Raw genomic sequence first — 20726 nt, forward strand, 5'->3', positions numbered from 1 at the left:
GTCTTAATTTGTGGTCTTGATATATTTTTTTGCTCTTTTTATCCCTGTCCGAGGACCGGGAAGGGCGCGCACTGCACTAGCACGAATGCTGAAACCCGGGTACCAATAACACCGCGAACGGATAACATGGGCGCACCAGGCCGCACAGAGACCCAGCCCACTGAAGGGCCACTTGCCTCCGCACCGAGGACTGCATTGAAACTCTAAACATTCGTCCCGTTAAGCCAAATCACGCATGCTGGAAAGGTGCAAACCAGCAAGTTAGCGAGTCGGCGCCGGTGCGCCTCCCAGCCCGTTGAGCAATTTGAGCATTTCGAGTCACTAAACTAACCACTTTTTGCAATCTCTGACATTGGGTAGCCAGTATTAGATCTCCGAACTGCTCAAATACCTCACATTGCTTTGACACTCCTGAGAATGCCTTAACAATGCGAGCCAACGGGCTGGTTATATATATGAAAATGAAATTATAAATTAATCAAATTTATTCAATGCATAACATAAAAAACTACAAATAATTATCGTTCTTCAAGTCGTTTATGGAGATTTTGAAAAACTAGAGGTGTACGTTTGAAAATATTTATTAAATAAAGATCAAATTTTCTTGAAATCTAAATAGGAATTATAGACAAACAACATTATTGTTTATTTTAATTTCTTACAAACGCAATGTTTATTTTTCTAATTTGCAACAATTTCTAATTATATTTGTTGCCCATAAAAAATGTATTCAATTTCGTATAAAAAATGCAAAGTGAGACTGTAGAAGTCGGGTGAAGATAACACAACTTAGGAATAAAATATTTTTCCAATATATTGACAGAGTAAAATTATAAATTGATAATCTAATAATAATCCTTTACTATCTATTGAACTATATTTTTACACCCCCTTATCGACAAACAAGGTTAAAATTTAACGAAACCTTTCTCAATAAGTTCGCGACTTTTTTAACATTTTAAAAAACTTTTGATACTCACAGGAAATTAATTTATCAAGACCAAAATGGAAAGACAATAGCAAATAATACTGAATGCCGAAGAAGAAATGCACATCGGCTTTCATTGTAAAATTATACACGATTGTCGTATAGCAAGCAGCGGAAGGAACTCTCGAAAGGCTCTCTGCGAACCGATGCAATTTTTTACTGTGCCTCCGCCGCCGGGAGCTGCACGGCAACAAACAAATGACACATCTGCGCTCGGGCGAGTAACAAACACGCGCAGCTAATTGGACACGATGAGTTTTGAACGAATCAAATCGGACGTTTTTCAAGCGCAGCATCAGCGTCAGGAAGAGCTAATTAACCAGAGAGATCTGCTCTCTATTCACGATGATGTGTTGTTGTTGTTTGTACGTCAAAACGTCCGCCACACAGCTCATCAGCCGCTTTTCCAGGCCGCGAAAACTGCTGAAATCGCGAAATTCTCGGTAGCTGCGTATGGAATTAATTTTGCAACGTTTCTCTAGCTCCTTTTGGTCACTCAATTACGCCTGCTTGGTGTCGGGCGGCGAAATTGTAAACGGCCGCGTCCCCAAGGGCTACTGCGTCATGCCGGCGTTTTCGCTTCCTCCCCAGGGTGCGACCCAAACTGCCCCGACAAGCCAAATGAGCAATCAACGCTCGAGAACAGACGTGCTGCTCCAAAGAGTGACCTTTGTGTTCAAATTTATCGCGTCCTCAGGTCATTTCTACACCAGCACACTTCTAAGACAATTTTTGCAAGTTCTTTTTATCAATAAATAATCACAAATAAATTTAAAAGTAAATATAAATTTGTTAAATGCAAGAAAAAAATTAAAAATAAATAAGTTTGAATGTTTGTCCATTTTGCAATATCAAGTAGTGTGGTTTCCATTTTTTCCGTTTCGAAAAAGAAAATAATATTGTTTAGGTGGCATGTTATTGGTGCACACATTTGCATGTTGCAAAATCCAAAGTGAGTGTGCACAAGCGCAATTCACGTTTAACCTTTTCGTTTCATGGTCTAAGTAAATGCATCTCTTTATCAAAACCTATCGTCTATAATTTTACAACACAATTAATTCAAAATTAATTTTTTTATCAGGAGCTAAATTAACATTTTTAGTACAAGTTTCTTGAGATTCTATATGAAATCATTTACATATCTTATTTATCAAACACGTCATCATAAAGGTTGGGAATTCTAAACGTTTGACAGACACCACGTGAGGAATTAAGTATATACGCAATTTTAAGACACTTCAATCCATTTAAAACCTATTTTAGTGCCAAATACTTCTGAATCACTTTCGAAGTCTCATATAAACACCTATAAAACGTTCAAAATGCATTTACGATTTTTCATCAAAAACTAATTTTTTCTGGCAGCAGTCTTACGCTGTTGTACATAAATGCCAATGAAGGCAGATGAAGCACACACGAAAATTCCATAAACTTCCTGCTCTGCAGAAATACGGAAAAATAAACAGCCTGACCGATGAGGCTGCAATTAATTCCGACGGAATTTTTAAAATTTTATGTATTATCTTCTAGAGATAAAAAGCCATATCTTTTTGATATCCAAAAAATTTAATAAAATTTAAGCTTGGTTTTTGGAGCTATGCCCTGATTTTTTGTTGTCCTCCCCGGCAAAAGTAGGTTTTGTATCAATCGTAGCAAAGTGGTAAGAACCCCAAATGGAAAAGGGGGTCAGCAGCCCCTTTCCAGCCGCCTCTTGTTTTGATGCAGATGCGCAAAAGCTTTCAGTTTGGCGATACACTCGCTGTTGTGCCATGTTCTCTCCGCCCGCCGCCATCAAGGAAATTTATTCGCGGGTTTGTTTGCAAATCAGGGTCATTGCAGCGGAAGCGACGAGTCTCTCGGTCCGCTTAATCAAATCAAAACGATCGTTTCGTCGCCCTCGGACCCGACATGGTAGCTCCAGCGGCGAGCAAACAATGGATCAGGCCTGCTTGACAGATACTTGATACACTCCCTCATGTTTATTTTATCAGACGCTGTCTGCGGATGTGCTCGCTCAACCCTTGCTCTTTTATTCGCGATGACACGCCCCAATCGAATTACATTACATTCCTTGCTTAGCTACTCCTCACACGATTAAAAGCAAGATTTGTGTGAATTTGTCTAAGAAAATTTAAGAATTTGTGGTTGGGATTTCGTTTTTTGAATGTAATTTTATTCTAGCCCTTGAGAATGAGTGTTTTGTGCGGTATTTTTCGACAGAAAAAAAGCAAATTGATTGGAAAAAATCTTTAAAAAATGTTTAGATGACGTTCTGGCCAATGTCTAAAAGTAGTTGTTGCTCTGCTGATCCGCAGTAACATTAAACATTACTTTTGAATCTAAAAACAATCGAATAAATTTAAAATATTTCTGGCGTTGTTTCTTTTAGGGATGAAAACAGGAGTCTAAATGGCACCAATTGTAAACAAGTACCATTATAGAATAAAATATATTTGAATATGGAGCCCCGTGCCCCGGGTGAGTGGGGGTTATCGTAATGAAGGATGTAATTAATTGTATTTAAAACCCAACACCAAAAAAATTTGAAGCTACTTTGAATTTCCACCTGGTTTGACATTTGCTTGGATTTTGGGGGTTGCAAAGGGATTGCTTGGAGGTGGTATATGACGGAAATAAGAATAACGCCCCTAATTGAATTTGTACTGAGAGTCAATTTTGACTCAAATTTATTAATTTCTCATGTTTCCGAAGTATAGACGTAACATCGAAAATTCGCATTTTAGGGGCTTTATAAATTGCAGGGGGTAAGTTAGGGCCGGGATAGTGTTGCACTAAAATTATCATAACATTACACATTCCCGTCAAAATTTAATAGCAACAAATTTTAACTATTTAGGCTGCAGTGAATTAGCAATCAAATAAAATCTAAACTGTTTATTGTTTTTATTACTCAAATTCCCATAAGAGTGAAATTTGAATAATTTAAACTCGCATTATTAAAATTACAATTTTGAGATGTCAGAATAAAAAACTGAATATTTTAGTCCTCCCTTAAAAAATAAAATTAAATGTAGCACTAGCCTTTTGCACATCAATAGACGAATATTTAGCTCCGAATTAACAAAACAAACCCCATTGACTCCCAATGGCCCTGCGTCGGGGAAATTCACCCTGTTGGGGCTCAGGCCAAGTCAGCCATTAGAAGGGCTTTATGGGGATGGTGCGTTTTTCTCTTGTGATCAGTTTCAATGGAACGAGACGCGTCGTGTAAGTCGGAATGCGCAATTAGGGCTGGAAAGTCGGGGCGAGGCGGGGCGCGAGAAATGAAACAACAGAGAAATTGGCCGCCACTTTTGACGTCTAATGGCGCACGACAGCAGCCAGGCAAGGGTCCAGGCCGGACGTGCCTGGCTTTCCGAGCGGCCATTAGCCTCGGATACAAATGAAAATGTCGCCATCTGCATTCTAATTAAGCGGCTTTGTTGCTCTCTTGCCCCGGCAGAGCCGACCGTCCGGCGGCGAATCTTTCTTTTCCCTCTTCTGCGCTCTGCACGTGCACGGGGCGTTCAATTTTTTCCCTCCCTCTGCTCTCCCCTGGCGCACCCACCAGGGCAGAAGAGAAAGAGGAATAAAAAGCTAGCGTACGATCTGTATTCGGACCGTGTTATTTGATTACCGCTGTTATTGTGTTTGTTTCAGATTTTCCGGACGGCGATCCGATAATCTCGTCGGAAAGGCAGACCTACCCCGTCGGCGAAACCCTCAGAGCCAACTGCACCTCCTACAGAAATCACCCCTCTGTCAATATTACCTGGTCGATCAACGGTCTTCCCGTGAGTCTTTTCTTTTTTCTATTTCCTTCAGAAAAAATAGTCGTGTGTACTGTGTAGCAAGCAGCTACGTTCTGTCCGCCGCAAAAAGAGAAAAAGTATGGGCTCGGCCGGGATTTGAACCCGGGACCTCTCGCACCCTAAGCGAGAATCATACCCCTAGACCACCGAGCCGCCGATGTGAGACGCGATTTCAGTTACCGCTACCATCCGCTCATTCGTCCTAATTGATGACGTCACGCGCCTTTCACTTCGCATCCGCGACCGCGCACCAGTGAAATGAGAGCAATTCATATCTCTCGCTTGCTTGCATGCTGCTCGATTAATAAATGCCGTGATTGATAAATAAACTCTCCGCCTTATCGCTAAAGTCATAACATCTGCTAGCTCACTCGTTTAGCACGCAATTAAAGGCAGTATTGATATACAGGTGGGCCCAATAAAATTATAAAATCTTCGCTAGATACATGAGATTTGAGATGAAATGTCTTAAAAACTTCTGAGCTTCCAGGCATAGGGCAATTTTTTTCACTAAGAAAAAAATCACCTTCAAAAATAATTGATTTACTTCATCATTATTACATTTTATAATTTTAAATTTCAGCTAAAGTGAATAATGAACATAAACAATATTTTTAAATCAATTATGGACTATATTTATGTAAATCTAAAAAGATTGCGAAAGTCGTTCAATCAACATCAGGTCACTTCAGAAAGAGCTACACGAGATCGAATTTGATGGTTTTGCCAAAAACCTAAATCGTTGAATGTAAAAGAAGACAAAGAGTTTTCTCGACAGCAGCTATTTGGACCAGTAAATTTAAAAATATAATACTTTTGAAATCATTTTCCTTTTTTTAACTAAAAAATCTTAAGACTATTATGTCTTCTTAAAATTCGATATTTTAACCTCAATTAAAAAATCGTATGAAAATGATAGAATAGATTTGTTTAAACGGAATGATTTGATCTCTTTTTGCACTTTTTGTAGTTATTTCAATTCTATTGACTGTAACTCTATCAGGATTTTAATTTTCACCCTTTTTCTGCTGTTCATGCAGGAATTAATTTTCCCCTTCTGGGAATATTCTGAATTTATAAACAGAAAATGGAAATTATGAATCACAGTGGGTGGCAGGTGTTTCCTGCCCTGCACAGAGAAATCAATCAAATGTGTGATGTAAATAATGTAACTAGCTGTTGATGACGCAAGTGCGTTTTTATTGTTTGTGTATGAATAATAATGAGGGTGACGCTCATCAAACAGAATTTGCGGCGCGCACAACTCAAACGGGTGCGCGCACAACATTTCAATCAATCAGGGGCGCATTTTTTTGCCTCGCTCAACTATGACAAAATTTAAATCTGCTCGTTGTTCTGATTCCGATCGACTTTGAAGTGTGTCGTCTGATTGCGATTCAAAGGAGGCAAAAATGGCGATTGTATTGACTCGAAGAGAGGCAATTCGGAACCAAGTCAAACAGCAGCCTGGGCAAGGCAAATACACGTCGGCGTGTTTATTTGTTTATCCAAAGCAACACACAGCTATATAGCGCACAGAGCAGATCTCAGCGCACTACGAGTGGAGAGATTCAATAAGACACGCTCGTGTTTTCAGCATTCCGGCCGCGCCACCGACGTCTTTGATTGGCAACTCTTGTGTTTGACTTGCGCCCTAATTGGCCGGCCGAAAAACCTCTTGCTGATGCTCTCTTTCCTCGACCCCTGCGCCACCCAAAATATATGTTTTTCGTTTCGTCTATATTATCTCCAATTTACCAGAGTAAATAAAATCGATTGATTTGTCTAATTTATTTTTCTTACTATATTTTTTTTCTTTTTTTTTAAATTTCGTCCTGGGAGTCGGTTCAAATTATTTCTTTAGGTCTCTATGATTATTACACAAAGGAAAAAAATCAGATTTGTAGCTTTCGTTAAAATATACTGAAGTATTTAGAGGTCTCAGCCAGCTGCGCCGCGCCAGCGTGCAAATTTTGGTTCACGTGCGTAGCCGCCAGCCACCGTGAATCTGGGTTACTAAGCTGTGCCAGCTGCGCCAGCCACCGGTGAAAAAGGGTCAAATATTAAAAAGCGCTGGAGAAAAAATGTGTTCCATTAAGCACTATCAAATAACTCCATGCTTAAAATATTGTCAGCCGCGCCAGCCGCCAGTCAAAAATTCGGCTCAGCCGGTCCCGCCAGCCGCCGCATTAAATCTCGCGTCTGAAACCTCTAGAAATGCCATGGTCATGGTATAATAAAATTGTACGTAATACAAGTCAGTTTAAAGTGAAATTCTTCATTATTAAATACACCAGTACGATTTTTTGTCCGTTTCGGGCTCTGGTTTAGCTCAAATTTCAAATCTGCGCATCCTTTTGATTTTTATTTATTTATTTGTATTGGCAAAAGTATGAGGTGAGAAATTTTTAATGGTGCTAGAGAAACAAAAACGCTCCAGTTGGTCAGGACGAGACGGAGCTCAGCTTTGGCATTTCTGACTGTTAGAACTCGGGATTTGGAGTTACCAATGTTTGCAAAACACAAAAAATGTAATGGAACAATTTCAAGCATATTTTGTAAATTCCAAAATGCTGAGCACATTTCCAAAAATTAAATTAATATCTAAATTAATTGTTAGCACCTTGGACCTTGACCTAGGAAATTCAATTTGGTGTCACTTTGATCGGGCTCGGCGAGAGGAATCCAAAACAAACTATTCTTTTGGAATTTCACCTCAGGGAGGTGAGATAATACGGTCTCAAGGGTTTTCAAACATACATAGGTCCTGTAAACCCCGTTAATTTTTTATTTATAAATAGTAAATCTAGGATTAATGCTAGGAAAAAGGTTTCTCTCTTAAGAAATTGAGTAAAGGTGACTGGAAACCCCTATTAAAACGGTAAAACCTATAGGTGTAAAATCCAATTTTTTGCTTCTGCAGAAAAATATAATATATTCCGCATAAGATAGACAATAGCGTTACTAGACCCTTATCAACGCTAGAAATTTCTCTTGTTTGAAGGAATTTTTGAAACGCGAACAAAGGAAAGTGCAAATTTGATTCCAGCAGCTGTAGAACAAAGCAAAGCGTTCTTGAGTCGTGATGAGCACGAGAACAAAAGCTTCACGTGCGGATGGCTGCCTAACTTTTGAGAGCAGCTCCATTCCGACGTGGACGCGGGCGTGGCGGGGCTCTACTGCCACTGCCTGCCGGGCCGGTCGCTTTCAACAGTTGTTTCCCTGTGCACGCAGCGGCCGGCACGGCGAAGGGCAAATTATAAACAGCCCCCGGGTGCTGTTTACAAATGAGAAAGCCTCAGATCCTCTCCGAGTCTCTGACCGCGCGCGTCTATGCAACACGCCCGCGCCGTGTGTCGTGCCGGCTGCATACGCCTGACGCGAATACCGAAAAACCCAAGTCGGCATTTTTCAATCGACTCTCTTTCCTTCCCAGCCACCGATCGATTTTGCAATAAGCGTCGCCGCGAGAAAAATCGGCCACATCGCCCGCTGACGAGCTGCATTTGTCTCGGCAAAGTGCTGCACTCGGATTTTACTCTGCGCTGCGTTCCGACCATTACTCCTCACAGCACAGAGAGAATAAGAATTCAGCCCACTGGTGCTCCAATGATTTTTTTCCGAGAAAATTTTATGCAATTCATCAGTTAAATTCATTTGCGCTTAATGATGGAATTTCAGAGCTGAAATTTGAATTTTAAATTTACTTTTCTAATAAAGCTCTCTATTTAAAAAGTGTATTTATTTTCCAACTTTTTGCAGCAGGTTTTAAATTTGTTTTGCTCTGCTTACAATTGAAATTAAAGGCAGCTACATCTGAGTGAGCTATTTTTTGTAGTTTTATATAGAAATTTCCTGCTAAACAATATCCTGCTGCCGGTTACAACCCTTATTTATGAGCTTACTCTTCCATCCAATGCTGAGGATAGGTTATAATCCAACGTAATCCAAGAGCAGAGTTAGTTAAGGAGGAAATTTCTGTAAAAACGAGAGAAAAAAACAACAACTGCTCACTCTATTCATGAGAGAACATCAGCCTTTATTAGCCTCAACAACTTGGTTTTCTCTGTTGAAAACTTACGCTGACTGATATTTATTTCAAATTGAATAAATTTGCAGCAGTGTTAGTTATTAATTAAATTTTCCCGCCCTTGAAGAATTTCTCCAGCACGATCAAGTTGTAGTTTCCAATATCTTTTAGCATTCTGCTGAAACGAAATTCTCCAGCCAGTCCCATCACTTAACGCAATGACAGCCAGTGCATTCCCCTGGAATATAATGTGTATTTGTGCGTAATGAAGAGGAAAATTGGCCTGCCCTCCTCCACATGCAGCCGCGAGTGACCAATCGAGCCGTCAGCCCACGCCGCGTATTGATTTGGAACGGGTTCAAGAGACGCACATTTCCGCGCGCGCGACAAGTCGTTTTCGATTAAATCGCCTGAGATCCAATAACGCGGGCGCACGCGATTCAAAAAGGGTAAAGGACGTGATCTGCCGGCTAAATTAGCTCATTTTAAAACGCTCATCTCCAGCAGCTCATCCTATTAAAATGCTCACCAAGCAAATGCTCAGCAACTCTCGAAAAATGATCGTTTGGACCGTTTTTATTGGATCGAGGATATAAATCTGAAAATTTTATGCATTCGCTCCATAATCATTTTAAATGAATGCAATTGATTTTTGTGTAACGTGCGCTGGGTGCTTATTAGTAGATTTGGGAAATATTTTTCTGTGCGTTCTGATTTTACTTTAAGATTCGAGATAAAGACGAATCATGCGATTCGAAGAAATTAAAAGGCACTCTTTAAACTGTCTTTGAAGGCCAAAACTATCTAGCCTCAGAAACCAAAAACACTATAAATTGAAATTTATAAATAACAAAAGTATATTTGATGTTTATTCGTAGAAATGAAATTTATTTGCCACTTAAATATAAACCTTTAAGCTTTTTTATCATCTTTAGAAGGTGAAGATTTGCAACCTACTGAAATTTTCAGATTATATGCATGAAAATCGATGGGGAAAATAAAAATATATGTCTAAAATAGACTCACGTGGTCAATTTATTTTAACTAACACCTGTAGCAATATAATGTGTGTTCTAAATACCCCGGATCCCGGCGCCAGGATTAAGTTAGCCGCCACCTTGCATGCCTGACCAGCAAGGGAAAAACATGACACGATTTATAATCACACTGCCTAAGAAATATGTATAATGCTATAATTCCTGTGCAAATTAATTTGAACTTTTGAGAGCGCAAATCTGCATGCCATTTTCTAGATTAACGTTTGTCCTTTTAATTTCTCTAAGCTGGCGGATTGCGGATACGGTGGCTGTCATCAGCCGGTGCGTTCGCCCGGGCCCATCGTCGGATAATTCGCGCGGGCTGAGGGCGAATTTGAGCCGAGTGAGCGTGTGATTTATGAGTTCTCGAGTCTGGCGGCGCGCGAGTGATTTATTTCCATTAGAATGCAGGCGGCCAATAAAGCCGACTATAACACGGCCATCACCATTCGTCACCACCGCTTTATTAAACTCGTCTCACTCTGTGTGTGTGTGTGTTTGTGTCGTTCGCAGGTGAAGGGCAAATTCGTCAAGACGCTACCACGGATCCAAGAGGACGGCAACCTGACCACCACCGTTGAGACGCTTAAGGTTTGTTTAATTTTTTCTTCTAATATATCAAATCTAAAATTCATTTTTGCTGATACACAGTGTTCGAAGCCGGCAACAGATGGCACCATCGTATACTTTCGTAATAAATTTAATATTAAGGCGCTTCCGCTGCGATTTAAGACTCAATCCTGCAACTGTGCGCACTCTTCACTTAATATGTTTTATTTTGACGTGCTGTAAACCAAAATCGGTTACGCCAATTGCCGTAGAATCGTGAAAAACTATTTTTGTGAAATATAACATTTTTTCCAAAGTTTCTACGGCGAATGGCTGGATTGATTTTGGTTTCTAGCACGTCAAAAGAAAATATAATATATCAAGTGAAGAATGATTGAGTCTGAAATCGCGGAAGTGCCTTAAAATTAAATTTTTACTAAACTAACACTGTTGGCGGTTTCGAACACTAAGGGCTATGCAACTGGTGATGGCTTAATTTAGAAATGATATGTATCCAACCTTTATCTACATAAAAGCAAAAAAATGTAATAAAAAATTGAAAAATTCCAAAAATGTTGTGACGTGGTCAAAAACTTCACTGCTTTTAAGTTTTTTCAAATGAATTGAAGCTTTGCGAGGTTGATGACTTAGAGAAGAGCTTTCAAGCTTTCTAATAATGAACTGTTTTTTAAAAGATATGCCGTTAAAATTCAGAGCCGTTTTTATTAGTTCCCCTTTTTTAGCAGCAAACATTGTCGTTGATTTTTGTTGTTGGCATTTAGTTTTTATTTTACCGACATGACTCTTTGGTTTTGTCAAAAGACGATCTTTCCTTATTCGTACAGGGAAAAAATTAATAAAAATGAGATACAAAAAAATCACCTTTTTTTGCTTGAAAATGAATTTCGCTCGGAGAGCTGCTGTTTCCCTTTGTCAAACTCGATCAGCAGAGTGAAAAATCGCTGCTCGTGGGCGGGAGTAACAAAGAGTAGCTCCTCATTTTTCATTCTTTCTCTCTTGTGGTGCGCGCAGTTCAACATTCTGCCCGAGTCGTTTCGCAACCACCGCATGAAGCTCGAGTGCACCGCCACAATGTACAACGTGTACAACCGCACAGCAAAGGCCATCATCGACGAGGAAAACCCGCGCGCCGCTCACGTCCTCAGCACCACGCACGACTCGACTTCTTCCACAGGTGAGAGAGCACAAATCTTTTTGCAACACATATAGCCACTCCTCATTGCTTTGTTCCCCTGCCGATTGAAAATAAACGTACATAGTCTTGCCGTAAATTTTCTGCCAAACAAATTATTTTCTCCCTCTGGCAATCCAATTTCATGATGGATAAATCAGAATTTGTATCGTGTGCTTGGGATTTTTCTAGGAGAGATTTGTGGTACCTTGCTCAGAAAAGCAGGATTAAAAAATTGATTGTCCGAGACAGTTATTTCACTAATTTATAATGTTTTTATATAATTTGACTCCATTTTGGGAGACGATTCGACACCGACATTAGTTTTTCATTCCAGATTGTCAATTTTAGACTTTGGTTTATTAAATCGGGATTAGTTTCATGGCTGATTTAAATAATAGCTTCAAATTTTCTGAGCTGATCGACAGATTGTGTAGCTTAGTTTTAGTGACCTGTTGTTAGAAAAAAGCTGCAATAATCCTTTTGAAACCATTTCATTTAACGCTAGTTAAATTTTTTCGTCTATCAGTAGTTTGAATTGCAATGGAAAAATAAAAAACAACAACAAAACTAACAAACAACCTCATCTTTATAATTGGCTGATAGTAATATTTCAATCGTTTTTTATATTATGCTGATTGTGAGAGGAGGCAGAGGCTGCATGAAAATTCTGCCTATCTTTTAACACCGAATTCAAATCTTTATTCTCTCGCCCTATCAGAATCATAGAAATCCCAATAAATATTATGCTTTGCGTGAATCGATCGAGCGTAAAGCAAACAAGTCGAAATAGTCGCGGCGGAAGCGGATTTTGAAAATCGTGCCCCTGTTTTGGCGGCTTTGGCGCTCGGACAAAAGGCCACTTGAGTGCGTGGACGCGCGCACTTTGTCAACGAGCCATTTTCGACTCTAGAATCAATCACGCATCGACGGCGGTGCGGCCACACACTGGAAAAAACAAACAAACACACACACAAAACCCTCGCTTGAAAAGCTGCCAATCCAATAAAACCCCTCTGCGGTTAATTAATGGCAAACAATGCCAGACAAAAACACACACACAAATGCGAGTGGGAGTGAGAGAGGCAGTGGCGCTGACACGTTTATTTTGCACCAGGAAGCGCCGGGCGCGCGATTATTTTCCCAACGGTGCTGATGGGTGTTCGCGAAATTGTTTTTCTGCTCGCCACCGTGTTTAATTGGTCTTTTGTCTGCCGCGCGTGCGAATTCCGCGCGTGCTTTATCGCTGGACGCGCGTGTCGCACTCTCTGCGTCGGCAGCTTTGTTAGCCCTGGCCGCACAAATCAACAACGGGCGCGCTGGTTTCCAGGCCTCGGTCAGCCGCGAATTGCGGGTCGCGCGGCCAGCCGTAAATTTGGCCAAATATTGGTCTACTCCAAATGTGTATATATGTATAGCCGGGATAATTGGACACGCAGTCGTGACAGTGGACAACTTAAGTGTGCCTTCGGCGGACAATGCTAACTATTATCAACAAATTGATACTTGAGCGAAATATCACTATTAGATGGCGTGGAAGAAAATTGCTTTTTAATTGCAAGGGCGTCTAAATTGAAATTAAAACAGAAAAATATGAAAATTCAACAGTTTTCATCACAATTTTCTCATAAATTAATAATTTGGAGTAAAAGGCTTGTGAAATTAGACCATTACGATTGTATATTCCTAAGCTTCCAATTGTTGCGGGACCATTAAATGAGTATAAATCATGCTATTTTTGTCATTTTGGGTTGCATTTGCTTACCGCCCGGTTTTTTCACCACTGGTATTTAACGGTTTTTGCCACTCAATTTTTACCAATTTCATGCGCAAGAAATGAAAGAAATTAATTTATTCCATACTTCCCCTGGGAAAATCTAAAATTTGCGGTGGGAGTGGTCAAAATTTCCTCTTTTGTGCAGATTTTTTCTTTTAAATTGCAATTTGCTGCCTCAATTTCTCCAAAAATATATCTATGACAATTTTTCAAGTCGATACCATGAGCAAATAATTAGAAAATCATTGAAAACATAGGTGCAAACTTGGCCTGCAAGAAACTGGTAAAATTTGAAAAAAAAGTTTTATCATTGCACTGCATTTTTTTAAATGCGTTTTTTATTTGCAATCCTGAATGTAATACCGTCAACAAACATCTAAAGTTGCCAAAATCGTAATAAAATATTATTTTACGGCTTAATGGCACGTCAAACACTACTATTTGTCAAATTTCAGAAAACTCTAGACGGTTTGAAAAGCGAGTAATGCGTTATAGAATCTTAAAAAAGTAGTCGAAAGCCTTTTAATATATATATTTTTAATTAACAAAAGAAAAAGTAATTCGAGCTCTGCTATTTGTGTTATCGGTGACAAAAGGTCTGGAGATGTTATCGATTACTCGGGCCGAGTGCTGATGCTGAGTGCAGCGTGTGGGTCCGAGTCGGCCGCGAGAGCAGGCTACACTTGTTAACAACGTTATGGCGCGTTCGTTTGGCGCGCGGCCCATTAGTTTTCTTCGCGTTTTGGCACCGCGCCCCGCAGCCAGCGAGCTCGGCACCGGCAGTGCAGTGCTCTGCAAACGCAAATGAATGGTCGGGCAGGCGCGGGTGACGAAAAAACTAACGTGCCTCATTGGGACGCCTCGCGCAGCAGACACGCAAGCGCGTGAAACTTGGCCCTAATGCTCGTATTTTACTTAATTTGTGTACACTCGACTATTTACGGCGGCGGGCGAAAAACTTTTCTCTCTCTCTCCCGGAGCTCGTAGCAAATTAAAAAAGCGAGCGAGCCGACTCTCGAGAGAACGAACATGACAATTTATGAATGAGTGGTGCGGACAGTGATGGTGCCGCTCGAGCACTTTCGCCAAACGAATTTATCGTTTTTCACCCCCCGAAGCATCCTCTAAAAGCACCCTTTCGCCGCCGACCCTGCCACTCGTGCGCACTGCTTTATTTGTGTTTGCTTTTGTCTCTAAATTAATTACACGCTCGCACTCTTCAGAAATGGATATCGGCGAGAACTTCACTCCATTGTTGAGTCGAAACGACAGTTCGGTTATTAAAATTTATTTTCAATCATGTCTTTTAATGAGATTTAATCAAAACCCACGATCGAATCGGGTACAAGTGGAAGACTTTGCGAGAGAAAAAATGACGAGTTGTTATTATGGCAGAGCTACTATTTTCTTAAGATTTAAAATCTGTTGAATTAAAAGCAAATTAGTGAAAATTACATTATTAGGGCAGTCTCTGCTATATTTTAAATAAAAATGTCCTAATTTTTTTCCCGTCATATCACTGTCTTGATTTTCACATGTGTCGTTGGTGTTAACCCAGTTCAATTTTCGATCAAAAAAATCTTGAGGGCTTTAGAAAGATACATTTCAAGCGTATAAAATAAAAATATTTAATTTTCCACGATATTTCAAATAAATGAATGAGTATATATTATACATAATCTATCAGGCGAGGAAAAAGAGTTTTTACTTGTTTATAAATAAAAAGTCTGAATCAGCTATGATTTCAGGTCAATAAAATTTTCCAAAATGGATCTGAAAAAATTCCCAATTTACGTCACAACAATTTAAAATATGAATAAGGAAAAATTTCATCTCGATTTTTCCTGCGGATAGACCCGACAAGCGATAAAGGGACGTGGTATGGCGTGGTATTGCGATCGTTTCGAGCCTTGTTATCATCAATTTTGAGAATATGTCGGCGTTCAGGGCGCGCACAAAAGGGTTGCTAGCGTAAATGGAGAACGCGATCGAAGAGCTTTTGAGCGAAAAGGCTGCGCGCGATAAAAACACACCTGCATGAACGAGAGCGCCGAGCGTTCGCCCCGACAGGAAATTTGCAAACATTGTTAAGCGCATAGGGGAAGCATTCCCCGATAGCGAAAAAGGCGGGCGGCGCGTGAAATCTCGTCACTCGTCGAGTATGAAAGGCGAATGTGAATTTAGACGCGCCATGTACAATATTTGTGAACACATACACTCGAGAAAGTTGCGAAACGCGAGAGGATAACAAAGCGAGAGTGGTGTAATTGAGAAATTGAAACTATAATGTGTGGGCGCACGCTGCTCTGCGGATCATGTTTCTCTGATTTCGCAACGCGGCGCTCGATCGATTCGTCGGCAAATATGACTAACAAGACGCAAGCTCGTCATTCTCCATAACATTTTCTGGCAGCCATATTGCTTATAATTTTAGTTATTCCTCTTCTCCGAGTCATGAATAATTTAAACACAAAATATAATTTCTCAAGGGAAAATGGTTGAAAAAATTAATAACTGACAATATCAATTTTTTAAATGTAATGCAAATTCCTGAATATCCATTATTTATATTTTTGTCCATCGATATAGCAATTTATAAAAAAAATTGGGAAAGCTCTAAAAATCTCCCAGGCTTTCTTTTTTTCTGAGAAAATAGGCTCAAAAGTTTTTAAGCTATAATTAAGCAGCGATGAGCGCAATCTCCTTATTGAAAATCATAATTTATTCGCCAGGAAGAAATTTGCCTCATAATTTTCAAACTGTTTGAAAGAACGTGACGAAAGGAATCGACCATGCCGATAAGTTAAAGTAATTTTAATTAAAAATTAAAAAAAAACTTAAGAAACACTAAACTGGAATTCTCTTTTTATGTTTGCTATCAAGATAATCAAGATGAAGTAAGTTCTGTGAAAAATTCACGATAGCATTGTTTAACAGTTTTCGAGTTTAGCGATGGAACGTCCAGCGTGGCCACCCTAAAGCTGCAGCGCCTGACACAAGCTAGACGTTTCACCGCTTTATTCTCGAAAACTTTAAACAATGCCATCGTGAAATTTTCACATAACTTACCTCATATAAGTAGTTTGACAGCAAGCATAATAAGATAAAAAACAAAGGGATGCTTCGGATTTTTAATGTATAAAAGGAAGTTCATTTTTCAAAATAGATTCAAGTAGAAAATTTGTAGAAGACTTTAAAATAATCCTCTTGGTCCAAACCACATTTCCCAAGTGTGTCTATAAAACCGGAGTTATTGCTGATTATCTATCTGTCAAAAACAAAATGGCATTTTTTGCCTCCAAAATAAGACAAATTATTTTAAAAACTAAACAATGCCATCGCAATTTTTCACGTAATATAGTACTCACACCATTCATATTGTTTTTCATATGTGATGAGAAAAAATTGAAGGTGCCTTTTCTTTGAGTAATTAGTATTTTAATTATTTTTTTGATTGAGTTTATTTTACGTCTGCAGTTCTAATAATAAAGTTGTAGGGGAGACACCAAAGTTCTCTGCAGCTAATACAGTGGTTATGACTTTAGTTTTGGAGGTAAAGCACTGATGATCCAAGGCCTGCGGCGCCGAAACAGCTGCTGTACAGTTCAAGAGCTTAAGACATTAGTTTTTCTTTAACGATATCAACTTTTTAGCCTTCCATTCCTTGTAAATTACCAATAGCCGTTGTAAAATCAATTTAGCAATTAAATTATCCCCATATGGATTTTTACAAAGGAAAAAAGATTTCATTTTGCAACTTTGCAAGTCATAATAATTGCTCTCTAAAATCATTATTCCTCTCCGCCCTTTATCGCTGAATTCAAATGTAAAACGTTTTTAAAGGATAAGCAATTTTACAGCTCCCCTAAACTCTGGTAGCAATAGGCTGAGTTGTAGCCATATTTTTTATTTTCAATTTGGAGTGCAAACTCAAAAATGCTCCTGTGAGCATTGTCAAAGCAGAATTTACAAAGTGATGCTGTGCATGTTGTTCTATTTTTGCCCTGACAGTTTTCAACACGAATGTAACGTGTCTTTTCGGGTGTGTGATTTCAGGGGTGCGAGGCGCGGGGTGCAGCGTGCTGGTGGCGGCGGCGCTGGTGCTGTGGAGATAGCTGTCGGCTCGGGCCGCGTCGCAGCTGTAAGCGGAGCGAATTAAGTGTGCGTGCGTGTGACTCGGGCCCAATAAGAGTGAGCAGCTGTCTCCCTCTCTGGTGCTCGTAGACCAGAGACAATTACTCAATTCTCCTCCCCCGCCCCGAGCCGAATTCTCGCCGTCAGGGTTGCCGACCTGCGGACCTCGTGCAAAATCACTTTTCGCAATCCGAGATTATTGCGTTTGTCACGCGCGCGGGGGCATACGATTTGTACGCCATTGTCTGTATATTTGTACAATAAGCTCGTTTTGCGTTCTGCTGTGTATCATACATAAATTATAACATACTATCCGTGTACAAAAGAGGGCATAGTGCGAGTGTGCGCGTTGTGCGTGTGCAAAATTTATCGTCGTGCTATGGACATTGTTGAAAGAGAGAGAGAGAGAGAGAGAGAGAGAGAGAGAGAGAGAGAGAGAGAGAGAGAGAGAGAGAGAGAGAGAGAGATAAAAGCGGCTCAAAATCCCATAAATGAATTAATGCTATGTACGTGTACAGTGTGTATGTAAGCGAAACGGCGGGCTCTGCGGATATAATTGTAATTGATTATTATACATGTATGCACACTCACACGCGCGCGCTATATTATACTATTAAAGTATTATAACTAATGAGATACTATTGTTGACCATCATGTGGGAATCTGGACGATGTTTGTTAATCCGCTCTCTACCGTTTCCTCTGTTTCCGCGATTCTGAAAACTCGACGATTGCATGTTCGACTGGCCGAAAAAAGATTGGGAAAGATTAAATCTATTAAACTTCTCTGTTTTGTTAAAAGGAAAATCCATACTTAATGAAAACAGAAAGTCCGTCTGTTTTATGGTGCTGTAAAAATCCTTGTTGGCAATGTTATAGTTTCTGTCATCAATGTTGTTGATTAATTTGAAGAAGCATCGTTGGAACTGAAACAATTGAGAAAAAGGAGTGATAAATCTGGATATTAAATCGGTAGTAAGAAAACGAGGACATTTTCTCAATGCTGACGTCATTGTTTCCTGCTGAAATGGAGTAAATAATTGTTATTATTGTGTTTTTTGGCAGTTGTCCTTGTTCAACTTTAATCTGAAAATTGATTGCGAAAAGAGTGCAACAACCAGAGCCTGAAAGTTCATTACTTCAATCGTTGACGCAGCTGATAGATAAATTTGCAAATTTTAAAAGGATATTTCTATCGAAAAACATAATTTCAAATATATATAGCAAATAAATCTGTAAATGAAAGTGCCGTTAGAATTTTAGGATTTGGCTACCGTACTAGCCGCTCACAGCACTACTGGTCAAAGAGAACGGCCATATTGTAACGTCATCAGTGTCATGGCCGCTGATGTCCAGGACATGCCCTGATTGTTTAGAAAATAAGGGACAATGTGTAACAAGAAGCCCTTAAATTCCGCATCCGACCTTTTCTATCCTGAGCAGTGATGGTGGCCCAATATGGCCGCTCATGTTGTCCTGCGCTTGCATACATACGTGGAATCCGATTCCGAAAATTCCAACGGCACTCTGATTTACAGAATTGATTGGTTCTAATAAAAAACTGTATTTTTTCGGCATACAAGTAATTCAAACACGTCAGCTCTGATTTCATATTTCATGTCCGTTCCTATATCCTTCTGTTCATTCTTGTCTTGCAATGTTTTTACTCAATGCTGCCCTTCAAAACCAAAATTATTTTTTATCGTGTCTATAGTTATCCGCTGAATAGATTTTTATCATAGAGATGAGAACATGAAATGAAATATATTCCCAATAAAAATGCTCTGTAGTAAGAACGGATCCAAAATCAGATCAGTATATAGCGCCAGAAATTTGAAATCTGATGGCGGCTTCAATCATTTTCGCAAATTTCAATTTACAAACAGCTTCAATTTCTACTGTTCAAACAAATCGACAGTGTCATGTTTCAGTGAGAAAAAATCTGGATAGTTAGCCAAATGGGAAAGTTGAAAGTAGTGTTCAGAGCGACCAGCAGATGGCGCCACTGTTAATTTACAATTTTATATAATTATGTACTAATTGTACTTTGCGATAATCCAGATTCAATTTTTCTTGCAGGGGTTTTTGGTGTAAAAAATTATTTGATGAGCTGTAAAAAATAAAATCGGTTCAGCCAATCGTGGTAGGAATCTAAAAATCGATTTTTTCAAGACAGAAAATCTGCCATTTCATTTTTACAACAGTTGGCTGAACCAATTTTTGATTCCAGAACGTCTAAGTGTATTATTTTTACGCCAAAAATTCACAGTAGAAGGATTTAATCTGAAATCGCAGTCCCCATAACCAGAAAATTTTAAATTAACTGTGGTGCCATCTGTTAACTGTTCCAAACATATTCCAATTGTTCCTCAATTTTGACTGAGTCTTGTGAGTTTGACTGTCAATCGGCCAGTTCGCGACGCGGCGAGAAACTGTTTTACAAAGATACGTCTAATTCGTTGTAATAAGAATTTGTTGTTGGACGTAGAGAGACTAACGCTGTTGAGGGAAAACCTTTAATTTATGCATATAACACGTAATAAAATATAAATGTGAAAAAAATACGCAGCACACGCGAAAAAAAGTGATCGTCTCATCCCCCGCATTCTCCGTAATTTTAAGCATAGAGGTAAATTCCGACGAGCTCAATCCACAAAAAAAAATGTATATTAATGGTGTATACTCCCAATCTCTCTGAACGCGCGTGCTTTTAATTGCGATTGATTTCGGCTATTTTTGTAGTCTCATTCTCTGACACAGCCGAGCGCGTTCTCTTCTGTGTTTGATCACTTGGAACTGACGTGTGCGTGGGCGTTATTATCAGATGGACAAAATAAAATTCATTTCAATAGAAAATACTTGGTTTTATTCCCGCTCTTCTCCCTCACAGAAGCGCATCCCCGGGACAAAAAGTCAATACGTTTTATTTCCCCGAGTTGTGTTTTCGGCTGCGAAAAGAAGCGAAGCAAAAATTTACGAGCACCGAAAGATGATATCCACAGCAGCTGAACGCTTTTCGCGACCTCTTCAGATTTATGGCCGCGAATTGAATATAAAAAAATCAGAAAACGTCGCTTTCGCTCTGCCTCTCCTCTGCAATACAATAAAGGAAAACACGTTATCTCGTGATAAGAGATGGCAGATAAGGAAATTTTCCCGCGAGCAAGAAGAGAGATGGCTCGCGGCCAAGAAGAAGTGCTGACCAAAA

At 39.6% G+C, this 20726-nt stretch overlaps 1 protein-coding gene and 1 non-coding gene across 2 annotated transcripts in view; one reads left to right on the forward strand and one right to left on the reverse strand.

Annotated features, from left to right (window-relative positions):
* The window catches only part of LOC135940060 (uncharacterized), a 102310-nt gene extending 81936 nt beyond the window's left edge, over positions 1-20374 (forward strand). Inside the window, exons 4-7 of the mRNA XM_065484731.1 lie at positions 4649-4782; positions 10381-10458; positions 11449-11611; positions 17442-20374. Of these exons, the coding sequence (XP_065340803.1) occupies positions 4649-4782; positions 10381-10458; positions 11449-11611; positions 17442-17500 (434 nt within the window). The 3' untranslated portion in view covers positions 17501-20374. The remainder of the gene's footprint in view (positions 1-4648; positions 4783-10380; positions 10459-11448; positions 11612-17441) is intronic.
* Positions 4882-4953, reverse strand: TRNAP-AGG (transfer RNA proline (anticodon AGG)). Its single transcript has one exon. It is a non-coding gene; the product is annotated as a tRNA-Pro (tRNA).
* Positions 20375-20726: the final 352 nt, after the last annotated feature.

Source organism: Cloeon dipterum, chromosome 3 (assembly GCF_949628265.1).
Source record: "Cloeon dipterum chromosome 3, ieCloDipt1.1, whole genome shotgun sequence".
NCBI classification, from domain to species: domain Eukaryota; kingdom Metazoa; phylum Arthropoda; class Insecta; order Ephemeroptera; family Baetidae; genus Cloeon; species Cloeon dipterum.